Source organism: Moschus berezovskii, chromosome 1, assembly GCF_049115385.1.
Source record: "Moschus berezovskii isolate FMDL1 chromosome 1, NW_MosBer_1.0, whole genome shotgun sequence".
Taxonomy (NCBI): Eukaryota; Metazoa; Chordata; class Mammalia; order Artiodactyla; family Moschidae; genus Moschus; species Moschus berezovskii.
In genome coordinates this window covers 88,096,542-88,111,673 of record NC_142460.1, presented here as the reverse complement: position 1 = coordinate 88,111,673, position 15,132 = coordinate 88,096,542, and the positions used below count along the sequence as shown (strand labels likewise).

Sequence of the window (15,132 nt, the reverse complement as noted above, 5' to 3'; positions counted from 1 at the left end):
TAGTTTCTCTTTCTCTTAGAGATAACTTTCTGAAAGACTAAGCAGTGATTGCTGTCTCCACCCCTGCCTCTGTCTCCACCTCACTGATGAAACTTCCCTGGCAAGTGTTGTCAGTGGCTTCCCCCCATTGTTAAATGCAGAACACTTTTTAGACCTTATCTTATCTGACCACGCTGTTGAACACGGCACTGTTGGCTGTCTCTCCTTCTTGAAACTCCATTCTTTCCCAAACTCTGACATCCTGGTCAATTTCTTCTCATCACCCCTTAAATAGTGACTAGGGCAGGGATGGTTCTCCGGGAGTTTTCATGGCTGAGAGGATATTTCTGTTAAGACTAGCTTTACTTTGATCTCATGCTCACCGTGGATCCCACTATAGATATAAATACATACATAGTTACGTATATATATTATAGGTATATAATATCTGTATATTTTATAAAATATATAACTATACTATATATTATATGAAATATGATCTATTAAAATATATGAAGTATCTTATAAGATAAAATGTAAAACATATCATTACATGTCAAAAAACTCAGCTCCTGGCAAGTCCAAGCCCTCAGATTATACCACCCACTGCTGCCTTCGTGGCTGTTGTTATCCATCTTGTCTTAGGCACCCCCTTATTCACTGAAGATCTGAGCACCTAGCTTCCCCATCACTGTCTTTGTCTGGGCAATTTCAGCCCCTTGCACACAATGCCCAACCTCTCTCTTTCTTGTCCTCTTTTCCCCCAGTATCTTGTCCTCTCTACCCCAGCCATCTCCTCCCTCGACCAGAATTCAGATCTTATTGTTATCACCTCACCTCCTAAAAACTCTCAATAGCAAGCATCTCACCTCGTGGCCACCACCTCTTACCTTTTCATTTTATTCTTTCTCCTACCACCACTCCATAAATTCTCCTACCTCATTGGGATATGTTATGAATTGGAATATTTCTCACTGTATCTGCAGATAGTACCCTAGGTCAAACCTCCACTACCTTTTGATTGGATAATTGCAATTGCCTCCTAACTTATCTCCCTACTTCTACCCTTGCTCCCAAATCTAATTCCTTAAGCCCAACTGATCCTTAAAAATGCATCTCAGATAGTATAACACTCCTGTTCAAAAGTCTCTGATGACTTCTCATCATTCTGAAAATTATATCCAAATCCTTTCCCATCACACTGAGAACTATACCCCAATTCTTCCCGTGACCTATGAAATCTTATGTAAGCTGATCCCTGGTACCTTTTAGATGTCTTCCCTTCACTCACTCTGCCCCAGCCACACTGGTTTCCTTGTCATTCCTCCAAAAGGCCAGGCACACTCTATCTCAAGGCCTCACCACTTCAGTCTTTTTGCACAACCAAGAAGACATTGCAGTCTTGGAAGGGAGTTGCAGTCAAGGATTTGCCCCCTTCACCGGCCAGTCATGCTCTTTCACATATTTGTATCTGTAGCCCAGGCAGCTTTGTTTTGCAGTTTCTTTATTTGGGCCCTTGGGCAGAGGTCTTCTTAAGATGCCTCTGCTGAGGCTGCCGACATTTTCGCCTTGCGGGCTTACTTTTCCCCAGCAGACTCAGTATTTCCTCTGAGCCCTTCCCTCTCATCCTTCCTTTCCACCTCTCCCGAGGATCCATAAAACTGCTGGAGCCTTTTGATCAGAGCTCCCTCAACAGTCTGAAGACCCCCATGTCTGTGCTGATCCACTTGATCCTTGACTGCTCTACAGCACAGAGAAAGAAATGAAAATGTGGAAAAACAGGTTAAGAGTCTAGAGGAGTTAGTCTGAGAAGTACTGCTGCTGCTGCTAAGTCACTTCAGTCGTGTCCGACTCTGTGTGACCCCATAGACGGAAGCCCACCAGGCTCCCCCGTCCCTGGGATTCTCCAGGCAAGAACACTGGAGTGGGTTGCCATTTCCTTCTCCAACCTTTTGAAAGTGAAAAGTGAAAGTGAAATCGCTCAGCCGTGTCCGACCCTTAGCGACCCCACGGACTGCAGCCCACCAGGCTCCTCCGTCCGTGGGATTTTCCAGGCAAGAGCACTGGAGTGGCTTGCCATTGCCTTCTCCGTGAGAAGTACTACTAGTACCTAAAAGAGAATGGGAGGAATGGTAGAGAAACAATATTTAAAGAGATAAAGATTGTGATTATTCAAAACTGAGAAAGATAAAAGTCCTTAGATCAGAAATGCCTTCTCAGAACCATGACAATAAATAAAGATAAATGACAATAAATCTGCACATAGATACATCGTGGTGAAGCTGCTAAACAAAAAACGTCTAATACTTTTTCAAATTTACAAAGAAGAAGTGAATCTTTCATTCTCTAAAAAAAAAAAAAATGAAGAAAGAACACCTATAAAACAATGACAATTAGAATGAAAACTCCTCAGCAACCATAAATCAAAGAAGACAATGGGGGCAATTACTTCTGAATGAATAAAACACACACATACAAATAAAGCAAATTATAGCATTTCGACTCACTGGATGTAATACAGTTTCAAAGATTATAAAAATGAAAAGAACTTAGAAACTTGAGAAACTGTGTATGAAGCAATACTGAATAAAACATTTTCAGGGATTTGCATGTATATTGTGGTCACAACTATACGTTACTATTTTTACTCTCTTGCCTGTTACTTTATTGTAAGGACCAGAGAAGTGATTTTTAAATAGTACAGGGAGCTGAATACTTCTTAATAGAGACATCTACAGGGAGAAGGAATGAAAGAAAGTGAAAATGAAACCAAGAATGGGTAAATATTGTTAGAGGATATTGAAAGAGTGTTTTGTAATTTTGAAGTCCTGGAATATGGCCCTATGACTGGCAATGGCTATAAAGGAAGGTCTACAAGTGTTTTTTTTTCCGTAAATCTCAACGTACTGAGGGGACTGAAGTCCCGAGTTGCATATTTTGGAGATGGTATAAAGATCTCTCACAAAGGAAAAACAAGCTACAGTCTCTCAAACTCTTGCCTCTTCCCAAAGTAGTTTGTTTGCCATTGGAGCCTCTCTGTTCCCTACAAATATCACCCCTGCTCCCAATCAACCCTATACTTACCCTATTCAGTGACCATCTTCCACTAAATTAACTTGTCAGACAGCCCATTCTCTCTGGAACCTACTAAACATTAAAATGATCCACTACTTCAGAAGTAAGATACTCCCTACTGGGAAGTATTCAAAGACCCCTGAAACAGTACCTTAATTTTAAATGAGTGACTCCTAAAGGAGAACCATGAGGCTCCATGACACTTCTTTGGGAATTTGGGAATTAGGTCTGAACTATCTATCCACTTCTGTGATTATAGTGACCACTATCAACAGCAACAGGAAGTGGGAGTCAAAGTAACCAGTAACCATATAAACATGCAACCACCCATAAAGGAACCTGGAAAAATCCGGGGGAAACAATAAACCTTTACACTAGATACAAAACGAAGGCTTGAGCCAGTTTTATGTAAATCTTAAAAGTGAAGGAAGAACCCCCAACTACTCCTGGTATATTAATTGTTTAACCAGAAGTATTGTTCAAGAGAAATGAGAAGCCCAAGGACCCAGAGAACCTCCAGACAATAAGAGAGCATTCTTCAGAAGTCAAACTAAGGAGAAACTTCCTCCTGATGTGTGAACTATTGATTTCCCAAATACCACTCTGACTCCAGATTTAAGTATTAAGGAAATGTCAACCCACTCCAGTGTTCTTGCCTACAGAATCCCAGGGATGGCGGAGCCTGGTGGGCTGCCAGCTATGGGGTCGCACAGAGTTGGACACGACTGAAGAGACTTAGCAGCAGCAGGAGGTGCTGGGATAGCAGCAAACAGAGCTGGACAGGTAGAGGTAACTTTGCTAGTGGCAACTCAACATTCCTTTAGCTTTATAAACACAAATTATAATCTAATAAACACAAATTATAATCTAATTCTGCAAGAAGGCTGCCTTCTTGCCCTTTCAGGTTTCAAACGTTCATTCAATTTTTGCCTCATGGGCAGAGTCAGCAAATACATTGTCTGATTTCCATGACTAGGGGGAAGACACAAAACATATTAGGGAGAAAAGGAGAAACAGAATTATTTCACTGCATTGTTTTATATCTGCTGTCAAATGAGTTATTCAGCCCTGTGTTTTTGTTGGGTCAATTGCATCCCCTTTCTCCCTTTGGATGCCTGCCTATGAGCAGGTCACTGCTCGCCAGCCCAGTAAGCAGAGATGTGCCCTGAGAAGAAAGATGAGATTCAGATGGATTCCTTTTCATTCTTTACATAAGAATGAAATCTGTTTTGTTGTTGTTGCTATTTTTAATCCTGTGCGAAGTACTGGCCATGTTATCTTCTAATCAAGTGTCACTGTCTTCTATCCCACTTTAAATTTGTACTGCCAAAAATATAACCACTATTCTCTCATCACCATAAAGCTTAAACGACTTCCATTTGGGGGGGTTATTTTTAAAATTTCAGTATTGATAACTCTTTTCAGAAGTTAGGAAGTGTCCAAGCAGTTTCAAACTCAAAGCAAGGGCAAAAGTGACACCTGGACTCAGTTTTGGTAAGGTTTCTCAGTTTTATTTTCACTTTCCATGAGCAGAGTCAGAAAGTTTAGAGGAAGAAGGGGTGAATGATATCTCAATTCAGACTTTTCTGAAAATTTGTTTTCAGGCCATTTTTCTTTTTTCTCTCCCAAGTCATAAGACCTGGGCTGGTCATTGTATGAGAAAGACCAGGGCCCAAGCTGTAGGGACAGCTAAGGTATTGACTGCAGGGGACTTGGAGGATGTATTTGATGGGAAAATTGTGAACTTGACTGAGGCACAAGCCACATGATCTATCAAACCTGTTTGGGTGCCCAAGGGACAAATCCTACTACTACGGAGAGTTCCCTAGCAAGAGTTAGGAGAAGTAGCATCATGTCAAGGCAAAGTGAACAGATGCTGCATCTATACTGCTGGGTATGAATTCAAGCTCTGCCACTTATTAGCAGTGTTGTCTCAAGCAAATTACTTAATCTCTCTGGGCGTTAGTTTGTACATTTGTAAAATAGGGAATCATAACAAGGCCTAAAGCAGAGTTATGATGATGTTTAAATGAGTTAATATCTATAAAATGCCTAGAACAGTACCTGGCACAAAGTTTGTGTAAACAATACATCTGTGTGCTTGTCAAATAAAAAAAAATTAGAAGTGGGATAGGAAGAGGTTCTTGCTGGATAATGTTCTCCAAAGCTTTGCTTCAACCCCTTTCTCTCTGTGCCTGCTCACACATAACTTCTACCTTCCCAAGAGTTAAAATAGCAAATCGTATTGGTCCTGGGAGGTGAAAGCTAGTATGATGACCTAAGTCAGCGATCAGTTAGCCCATCTGTAGATCAGGTAACATGTCTATAGCACAGACACAGCTAGCTCCAGGGTGCTAAGCAGAAAGCACATCCCCCAAAGCCTGTCCCAGCCAGCACCGATCTGAGGGAGAATCTTTCCCTCGTAGCCTGACTCTTTGTCAACCACAGCAGGGATGAGGTCAGTGGCCAAGGGCCTTATGTGTGACCACTGGGAGGAGGTGAGCTCATGGCCAGTCTAGTTACTTAGGGGCAGCCTGTGCTCTGCTGCAGCCAAACAGCAGGTGGGTTATCCCTCCCTGCCTGCCCCACACCAGGACCAGGACGCTTCCTTCTCAGTGCGGAGGGTGTGGGGAAGACAAACAGCAGGAAGGGGAAGGGTCAGGAGAAACCAAGGGCACCCAGTCCCAAGATGGGTGGCAGGAACCTTAGCCAGCCCCAGTTTACTGATGAAACTAAACTCAGAGAAAGCAGCAAACAGGGAAGGTCTGAGTTTTCTGAGGCCTGACACTTCTAAAATTTATTTTCAGTGGAGAAGAGCTCTTTAAGAAAAAGAATACAGAACACAAAACAAAATGCCCATGGCCACTGCAACACTGCTCAACAGGGGGAGAATGTGACAGAGAGACAAGTCAAAAAGTCACAGTGGAAACAGACAGTGGTCTAAACTTATTGTGGTTAAATTATCTTACTAATGAAAACTTTACTAAGACCTAAGACCCATGACCACACTGTTAGGGCTCCTCCTGAGGTCTTGGAGTGGCTTGGAAAGAGTTGTGCAGGTGAGAAGCCCTGAAGCTTAGCCCCTTAGCTTGATGGTAAATCAGCTGATATGATTAGCTGAAGGGCATTTAATCAGGGCTGTGTACCTTGATCCTCCCAGTAATCAGTGCCAACTATGTTCTATGGGTGCAAGCCTGGGGGAAGGACAGGGGGAAGGGGGAAGGACAGGGGGAAGGAGGTGGTGGGAGAGGGAAGGTTGAGAAGAAGAAAACCAGTGATGGCTGGTAGCTGGTGACTCTTAGAAGCCAGTTTGTCATTTCCTAAAAGTGTCAGAATGCCAGCAAGGGGAACAGAGGAGCAAAAGAATTAAGCTTCAGGCACGTCAGAATAGGGACCTTCCCCTAGCTCCCTGGGCACTGCTGGACAGTCCAGTCTGCTCTCCTCTGTGCATCTAGAACCACAGGTGTGAGATGGCAGAAGGCGTGGGCTCCATCTCAGGTTGGACCCGCCATCAGCTGAGATACCTGTTCTCAATTGTGATGCTTCCTTCTTCTCCATGAAAGTCTTTTTGGCTTGTGGTCTTGTGTATGTGGAATAGAAAGTGAATAAAACCCATCAAGTCTCAAGCCCCAGCTTGCAGTTCAGGTTCATGGGGAGACAGTAAGAGGATTCTAGGACTTTATAAAACCAAAAGTGTGCTTACCAGAGAGCAGGAGGGCCATCACAATGAGAGTGTTTTGCAGTCCCATGGTGCTAGAGTTAAAACAGAGAAGATAAAACTCGATTAGAAAACGAAACCGAAAACCAAAATGTGACAAAGTGGAGTTTGAAATTCACTTCGGCCCATGGGTGGGGCAAAGATGATACAGTGTGTTCATCAAAGCCATTTTCTTTTTCTCCTAACCCTACAAACATACCCAGCCCCCACCCCCACACAAGTAGGCCATGTGACTGGGTTTTGACCAGTGGAATTGTGAGCAGAAAAGACAGGCGCTACTTCCAGGTTCCACAGTGCTAAAGCCTCTCTCTTGCTTCCATCCCCTGCCTTCTTTGATGCAGAGGATCCAGAGGAGTCCAAACGACCAGAAGATGGTAAAGCCTCACCATGAAAGAAGCTGATTGGCTGAGCAAATTAATAAAACAGCTCTTAACACCCCACAGTGATCTATATTGGACTGTGATGTGAGCAAAACATAAAATTTTGGTGTGTTAAGTTAATGAAATTTTGGGAGTTGTTTACTGCAGTAGCTGAGAAAGAAATGGCAACCCATTCCAGTATTCTTGCCTGGGAAATCCCATGGTGAAAGAGGAGCCTAGTGAGCAACAGTCCAGGGGTTGCAAAGAGTCAGATACAACTGAGCAACTAAAACTACAACGGCAGCGTTATTATCTTGACCAATAAATGGGTATGGTGGGGCAAATAGAAAGTATTTATGGCTTCCCTGGTAGCTCAGTTGGTAAAGAATCTGCCTCAATACAGGAGACCTTGGTTCAATTCCTGGGTCAGGAAGATCCTCTGGAGAAGGGATAGGCTACCGACTCCAGTGTTCTTGGGCTTCCCTGGTGGCTCAGCTGGTAAAGAATCGCCTGCAATGCAGGAGACCTGGGTTTTATCCCTGGGTTAGGAAGATCCCCTGGAGAGGGAAAGTTTACCCATTCCAGTATTTTGACCTGGAGAATTCCATGTACTGTATAAGTCCATGGGGTCTCAAAGAGTCATATATGACTGAGCAACTTTCACTTTCATGTTTAGAAATCAATTTTTCTTTGGCTTCCCTGTGGTTTTTCAAACATTAATGTGCATAAAAATTATCTGGAGGGTATGTTAAAGCCGATTCCTGGGCCTTTTCCACAGAGATTAGATTTAGTAGATTGAGTGAAATCCATGACTCACAAACTCACAGATGATAGTGATGCAGTGGGCTCCTTAAGGAAAGTGAAAGGGAAGTCGCTCAGTCGTGTCGGACTCTTTGCAACCCCACAGTCTGTAGCCCACCAGGCTCCTCTATCCATGGGATTTTCCAGTACTAGAGTGTTTGCTTAATCTATGTGATGGAGCCAAGGAAAACGATAGGCATTACTCTATAACCTTCATGCTCTCTCTTCTTTTCCTGCCCCCCATCTTTCTTCATTCACCCATTTACCCCAACTTAGACCAAAAAGGCTGTAGAGTGGCTTACAGGGAAGCATAGAATAGGGAATATGACCAACATTACAAACGGGAAAAGCAAACCAAATGCAGGAATACAAAACGGAGTCAAGTACAATTCCAAAGCTAAATGCTTACCATAGAAATCTGCCCACTTTGTATGGTATGGGTCACAAGTTTGGCCTGTTAACTTTTTAAAGTGAAAAGGAAAATCTAATTGGTGAATCAATATCCAGATCTGTCCATGAAATAAAAATAAACCAATGCTCAGGTGAAAGTATGCAACTATTCCTGATCCAATAGCAGACATTTCTTCCCTGAGGGTGATTTGTCTAGAAGCCATCCTTGATGCCTGTGGGTTATGCTACACACCCTTCCTTCCCTTTCCCCTAGCACTCAGTGCATGACTTTAGGCTGAAAGTATTTGTTATGTTTCTTTCCTTCTGGACTGTAACTTCTTTTTTAATAAAATAAAAAATTTTAATAGATCATACCTGCTCATAGTACTACATTTGAAATATAAGGGCAATAAAGAGTGGAAAGCAACTCCCTGCCAACCTTGCCCCCTAGCAGTTTGATTTCTCCCCATAGCAATAAGTGGAGTGACCACTCTTACATGTTAGCAGTCTCTTGCCTCTACTTGCAGTTATTTGAGGCAAAGTGAAATGAGAACTGAGACCCATTTTTTTCATTTTATTATAAAACACAAATATTAGCACACTATAATGCAGTTTTGCACACTAACCACTGCCTTGGAGATTTTTCTGTGTCCACACATACTGGGTATCCTCATTCTAACAGTTGCATATTATTCTGGTACTTTCTATCAGATGGCAATAATTTACTTTACCAGCCCCTATCACTAGACATTTGGGTTTTTCCAATCTTCTGCTGCAATGAAGAGCCTTGATCATATGCCAATTCATATATGTGAGAGTAAGTTATCTTCCTAGGAGCAGAATGGTTTGACCAAAAAGTTAAAAAGCAACTTCAATTTTTTTCCCCCACTTTTTAAAAAAATTTTTATTGGAGGCTAATTATTTTACAATATTATATTGGTTGGTTTTGCCATACATTGACATGAATCCGCCCCAGGTGTACATGAGTTCCCCTTCCTGAACCCCCCTCCCACCTCCCTCCTCCCCTTATCCTACCGCTGAGTCATCCCTGCACACCAGGCCCGAGCATCCTGTAACATGCATCGACCCTGAACTGGTGATTCGTTTCACATATGATAATATACATGTTTCACTGCCATTCTCCCAAATCATCCCACCCTCACCCTCTCTCACAGAGTCCCAAAGACTGTTCTATACATCTGTGTCTCTTTTGCTATCTCATATACAGGGTTATCATTTGCATCTTTCTAAATTCCATATATATGTGTTAGTATACTGTATTGGTGTTTTTCTTTCTGGCTTACTTCACTCTGTATAATAGGCTCCAGTTTCATCCACCTCGTTAGAACTGATTCAAATGCATTCTTTTTAATGGCTGAGTAATACTCCATTGTGTATATGTACCAAAGCTTTCTTATCCATTCATATGGTGATGGACATCTAGGTTGCTTCCATGTCCTGGCTATTATAAACAGTGCTGCAATGAACATTTGAGTACATGTGTCTCTTTCAATTCTGGTTTCCTTAGTGTGTATGCCCAGGAGTGCAATTGCTGGATCATATGGCGCAACTTCAATTTTAATCTTCACACATATTGAAAAATTCTTCTCCCCTAAAACTAGATGCTTATGCTTCCACCAAAAAAATCACAGCATGAGTGTCCTTATTTTCATATAGATTTTGCCAACAAAGATTTCTAATTCGTAATCTTTACCAATCAGTTCAGTTCAGTTGCTCAGTCGTGTCTGATTCTTTGTGACCCCATGGACTGCAGCACACCAGGCTTTCCTGTTCATCACCCACTCCCAGAGCTTGCTCAAACTCATGTCCATTGGGTCGGTGATGCCATCCAACCATCTCATCCTCTGTCGTCCCCTTCTCCTGCCTTCAATCTTTCTCAGTATCAGGGTCTTTTCCAATGAGTCAGTTCTTCACATCAGGTGGCCAAAGTTTTGGAGTTTCAGCTTCAGCATCATTCCTTCCAATGAATATTCAGGACTGATTTCCTTTAGGATTGACTGGTTGGATCTCCTTGCAGTCCAAGGAGCTCTCTAGAGTCTTCTCCAACACCACAGTTCAAAAGCATCAATTCTTTGGTGGTCAGTTTTCTTTATAGTCCAACTCTCACATCCATACATGACCACTGGAAAAACCATAGCCTTGACTAGATGGACCTTTATCAGCAAAGTAATGTCTCTGCTTTTTAACTTTGATTTTTACCAATAGGGAAGGTTAAAATGACATCTCATTGTAATTTTTTAAAAATTCCTTTTTTGTTGTCATGAAATATACATAACTTAAAATTTACCATCTTACTCATTTCTAAAGTGTACAGTAATATTAAACATATTTACATTTGTTACCATCACTACCACCCATATCCAGAACTCCTTTCATCTTGCAAAACTGAAATTCTGTACCCATTATACACTAATTCCACACACTCCTCCACTCCTTCTGTCCCTGAAAAGCATCATTCTACCTTCTATCTCCATGGATTTGACTACTTTAAGTCAGTTCAGTTCAGTTCAATCGCTCAGTCGTGTCCGACTCTCCACAACCCCATGAACCACAGCACGCCAGGCCTCCCTGTCCATCATCAACTCCCGGAGTTCACTCAAACTCATGTCCACAGAGTCGGTGATGCCATCCAGCCATCTCATTCTCTGTCGTCTCCTTCTCCTCCCGCCCCCAACCTTTCCCAGCATCAAGAGGAGAGTGAAAAGTTTGGCTTGAAGCTCAACATTCAGAAACGAAGATCATGGCATCTGGTCCCGTCACTTCATGGGAAATAGATGGGGTAACAGTGGAAACAGTGTTAGACTTTATTTTTTTGGGCTCCAAAATCACTGCAGATGCTGATTGCAGCCATGAAATTAAAAGACGCTTACTCCTTGGAAGGAAAGTTATGACCAACCTTGATAGTATATTAAAAAGCAGAGACATTACTTTGACTACTTTAGGCACCTCGTATAAGTAGACTCATGCAATGTTTGTCTTTTTGTGTCTGGCTTATTTCACTTAGCATAATGTATTCAAGCATTTTGTAGCATGTGTCAGAATTTCCTTCCTCTTTAAGGCTGAATAATATCCTGCTGCTACTGCTACTGCTACTGCTGCTGCTAAGTCACTTCAGTCGTGTCCGACTCTGTGTGACCCCATAGACGGAAGCCCACCAGGCTCCCCCATCCCTGGGATTCTCCAGGCAAGAACACTGGAGTGGGTTGCCATTTCCTTCTCCAATGTGTGAAAGTGAAAAATAATATCCTTTTGTATGTAAATGCAACATTTTGTTTACCCATTCAACTGTTGATGGACATCTGAGTTGCTTCCTCTTTTTGGCTGCTATGAATTATGCTATGATCATGAGTGTACAAGTATCTCTTCATGACATTGCTATCATTTCTTTTGGGTATATACTCTAAAGTGGAATTACTGGATCATATGGTAATTCTATTTTTAATTTTTGAGGGAACTGCCGTATTGTTTCTCCATGGCTATACCATTTACATTCTCATTAACTGTGCACAAGAATTCCAATTCTCCACATTCTTGACAACACTTGTCATTTTCTGTAGTTCTTTTCTTTAGTACCCATCCTAAAGGGTGTGATGTATTTCTCACTATAATTTTAAAATGAATTTCTTTTATTTTGTGTATGAGTATCATTTCAAATGTATAAGAGATAATATTTCCTATTCTATATCTATACATTTCTTTTGCCTATTATTAATTTGGATCACTGGCCTTTTTTTTTCTTATTGATTTGTGGAGCTCTTTTATATTTAAAAAATTAGTGCTAATTAGTGAACAGTTTGGAGAAGGCAATGGCACCCCACTCCAGTACTCTTGCCTGAAAAATCCCATGGATGGAGGAGCCTGATAGGCTGCAGTCCATGGGGTTGCTAGGAATCAGACACAACTGAGGGACTTCACTTTCACTTTCATGCATTAGAGAAGAAAATGGCAACCTGCTCCAGTGTTCTTGCCTGGAGAATCCCAGGAACGGGGAGCCTGGTAGGCTGCCATCTATGGGGTTGCACAGAGTTGGACACTACAAGCAACTTAGCAGCAGCAGCAGTGAACAATTAGAAAATTTGTGTTTTGTGATAGTGAGTTACAAATATATTCAGTTGCCAAAGCACATAGTACGTGTCCAATCTGTGCACCTCACGCTCTCTCCCAATTGTTCTGCCTTCCTCCCAGTGATTTTAATACGTTTCAGAACTCGGGCACTATCTGTTGGGCCAAAGCTGACACCAGTCAGTGGTACAATCTGGAAAAAGAGTTCTCTTTTTTAAAAATTGAAGTATAGTTGATACATAATGTGTTAATTTCTGGTATACATCAAAATGATTTAGTTATATATATATTCTTTTTCAGATTATTTTCCATTATAGTTTAATACAAGATACTGAATATAGTTCCCTGTGATTTACAGTAGGACCTTGCTGTTGATTTTATATATATAAGTTTTGTATCTGTTAATCCTAGACTCCTAATTTATCCCTTCCCCTCTTTTTCCTTTGGTAACCATAAATTTGTTTTTTATATCTGTCTGTTTCCATTTTATAAATAAGTTCATTTGTATCATTAAGATTCCATATGTAAGTAATAGCATATGATATTTGTCTTTTCCATGTCTGAGTTACTTCATTTAGTATGATAATCTCTAGGTCTATCCATGCTGCTACAGATGGAATGATTTCATTCTTTTTTTTATGGCTGAGTAATATTCCACTGTATATATATACTACATGTTCTTTATCCACTCCTCTGTTGAACATTGCTTCCATGTCTTGGCTATGGAAGTAGTGCTGCTATGAACACTGGGTACATGTATCTTTCTGAATTAGAGTTTTCTTTGGATATATACCCAGGAGTGGGATTGGTGGATCATAAGGTAAAGGAGTTCTCTATTTGATTCTTGTGCACTTCATCATCCTCAATCACTACCAATATCCTATTTATCATAGATTCTGAGGACTGTGAACCCTGTGAGTCTGAACTCCTACCTAGTATAAAACTCTCACACTGTTTGCAAACCAAGTATCAGTATGCTTGATGTAATCAAAGTTTTTTTTTTTTCTCCCTGGGTGATGTGTTAGACAGGACACACCATCAAAATTATACTTTGGTATAAATTTAATGAATCACCTTTAATTCAAATAATCACATGAAATCTGTATGGTCCTGGGAAATCCTGGACAGATGGTCCCTGTAGTTCATTCAGTGGGGAGGAGCACTGGGTCTGAGAAGGACATCAAAATTATTTTTTGCTTCTCTATTTGGAATATCTGTCTTCTCCTGGGTGAGAAGCTGCCTCTCCTTAACTTCCTCTCATTGATACTGGTATCATTCTTTCAAACTATGCAGAATAAGCCTAACAGAATAGAGAATAAGCCTAAGCCTAACACACTTCTATCAAAGCCTTTTAAGGATTTGGGGGGAGAGAGATCATGTTTGTCCTGAAATCCTGCCCCAGCAGTGATATTCCTAGCAAACTTCCCTAACATTAACTTAGAGACTGCACAGCATCCTGAACAACACTTTAGACACATGGTTTACCAGAGGCCCTCCAGGGCAGATTCATGTCAATGTATGGCAAAACCAATACAATAATGTAAAATAAAAAAAATAAAAAAGAAAAAAAATATAGGGCTAAAACACTTGAGTGTGATGATACTCTTTTATACAGTATAAATGTATAAAAATATACTCTTTTATACATGTGAAAAATTTCTCTCATCTCTAGCCATGGAGTGTGTGTGAGGGGCCAGTTTTCTTCAATGTCACTGGCTATGAGGTAGAGTAGAAATGTCACTGCTCCCTGTGCAGTGAACTCTTAACCACAACTACGAGTCATGACATTCTCCAGAGGGCCTGAGAAGTAGAAACTCTAGCTTTTGGAGGGAGAGAGCAGAAAGGGGATTGGGAGAGGAAAGAACCTAAGAATTTACAGGGGAGATTCTCTGTGAGGATATTTCTGTCAGTTGTGAGCAGAATAAAGTCTGTAGGTGGGTGAACTGGTCAAAAACCTAGAACGAGTTTCAATGTTCTATTTAGCTGGAGGTTCACCTTCAAAACTAAAGAAAAGCACGCATCAGACACTACTTTCTCTCACTTTACATACCTGGCCATCATAGAATGTGAGTGAGACTCAACTCAATGACCAAGTATTATTCCTCTCAGCAAGGTGAGATTATCTTTCCCCATGTTGCAGGTAAAGAAATGGAGTTTCTTCCCTGCATTCTTCTTCAATTTTACTGAGATAACATTGGTTTATAACATTTTTTTCATGTTTACATTATATTTCCACTTCATACGACATTATATTTCCATTTCCATATACACCACAGTTTGCTCGCCACTAGAAATTTAGTTTCCATCCATCACTCATTGTGTTCTTTTCAACTTTTGTATAGTTCCTTTAAAAGTTCCAGTTGGTTTCAGATGTGCTGTTGTTATTGCTTAGTCACTCAGTCGTGTCCAACTCTTTTGTGACTCCATGGACGGTAGCCTGCCAGGCTCCTCTGTCTATGGGATTCTCCAGGCAAGAATACTGGAGTGGGCTGTCATTCCTTTCTCCATCTTCTTGAACTGGGGATCGAACCTGAATCTCTTGTACTGGCAGGCAGATTCTTTACCACTGAGCCACCAGGGAAGCCCCAAGTGTGCTTTAGGAGCAAGGAAAAAAGATTTCAATTCTACCCATTCTCAGGGTAACAAGTGAACAGCACATCCCTGGGGCTAGGTGTGATGGCAGCTCCTAGAATCAGAGTGTGACAGTCAGGGAGACAGGCTGGGCTA

At 41.3% G+C, this 15,132-nt stretch overlaps 1 protein-coding gene across 6 annotated transcripts in view; it reads right to left on the bottom strand.

Annotated features, from left to right (window-relative positions):
• Window positions 1-15,132, bottom strand: part of CD86 (CD86 molecule) — a 67,970-nt gene that overhangs the window by 23,056 nt on the left and 29,782 nt on the right. For all 6 annotated transcript variants that reach the window (XM_055393548.2, XM_088837503.1, XM_088837513.1 and 3 more), the window contains exon 2: window positions 6,758-6,807. In XM_055393548.2, coding sequence (XP_055249523.1) covers window positions 6,758-6,807 — 50 coding nt within the window. The remainder of the gene's footprint in view (window positions 1-6,757; window positions 6,808-15,132) is intronic.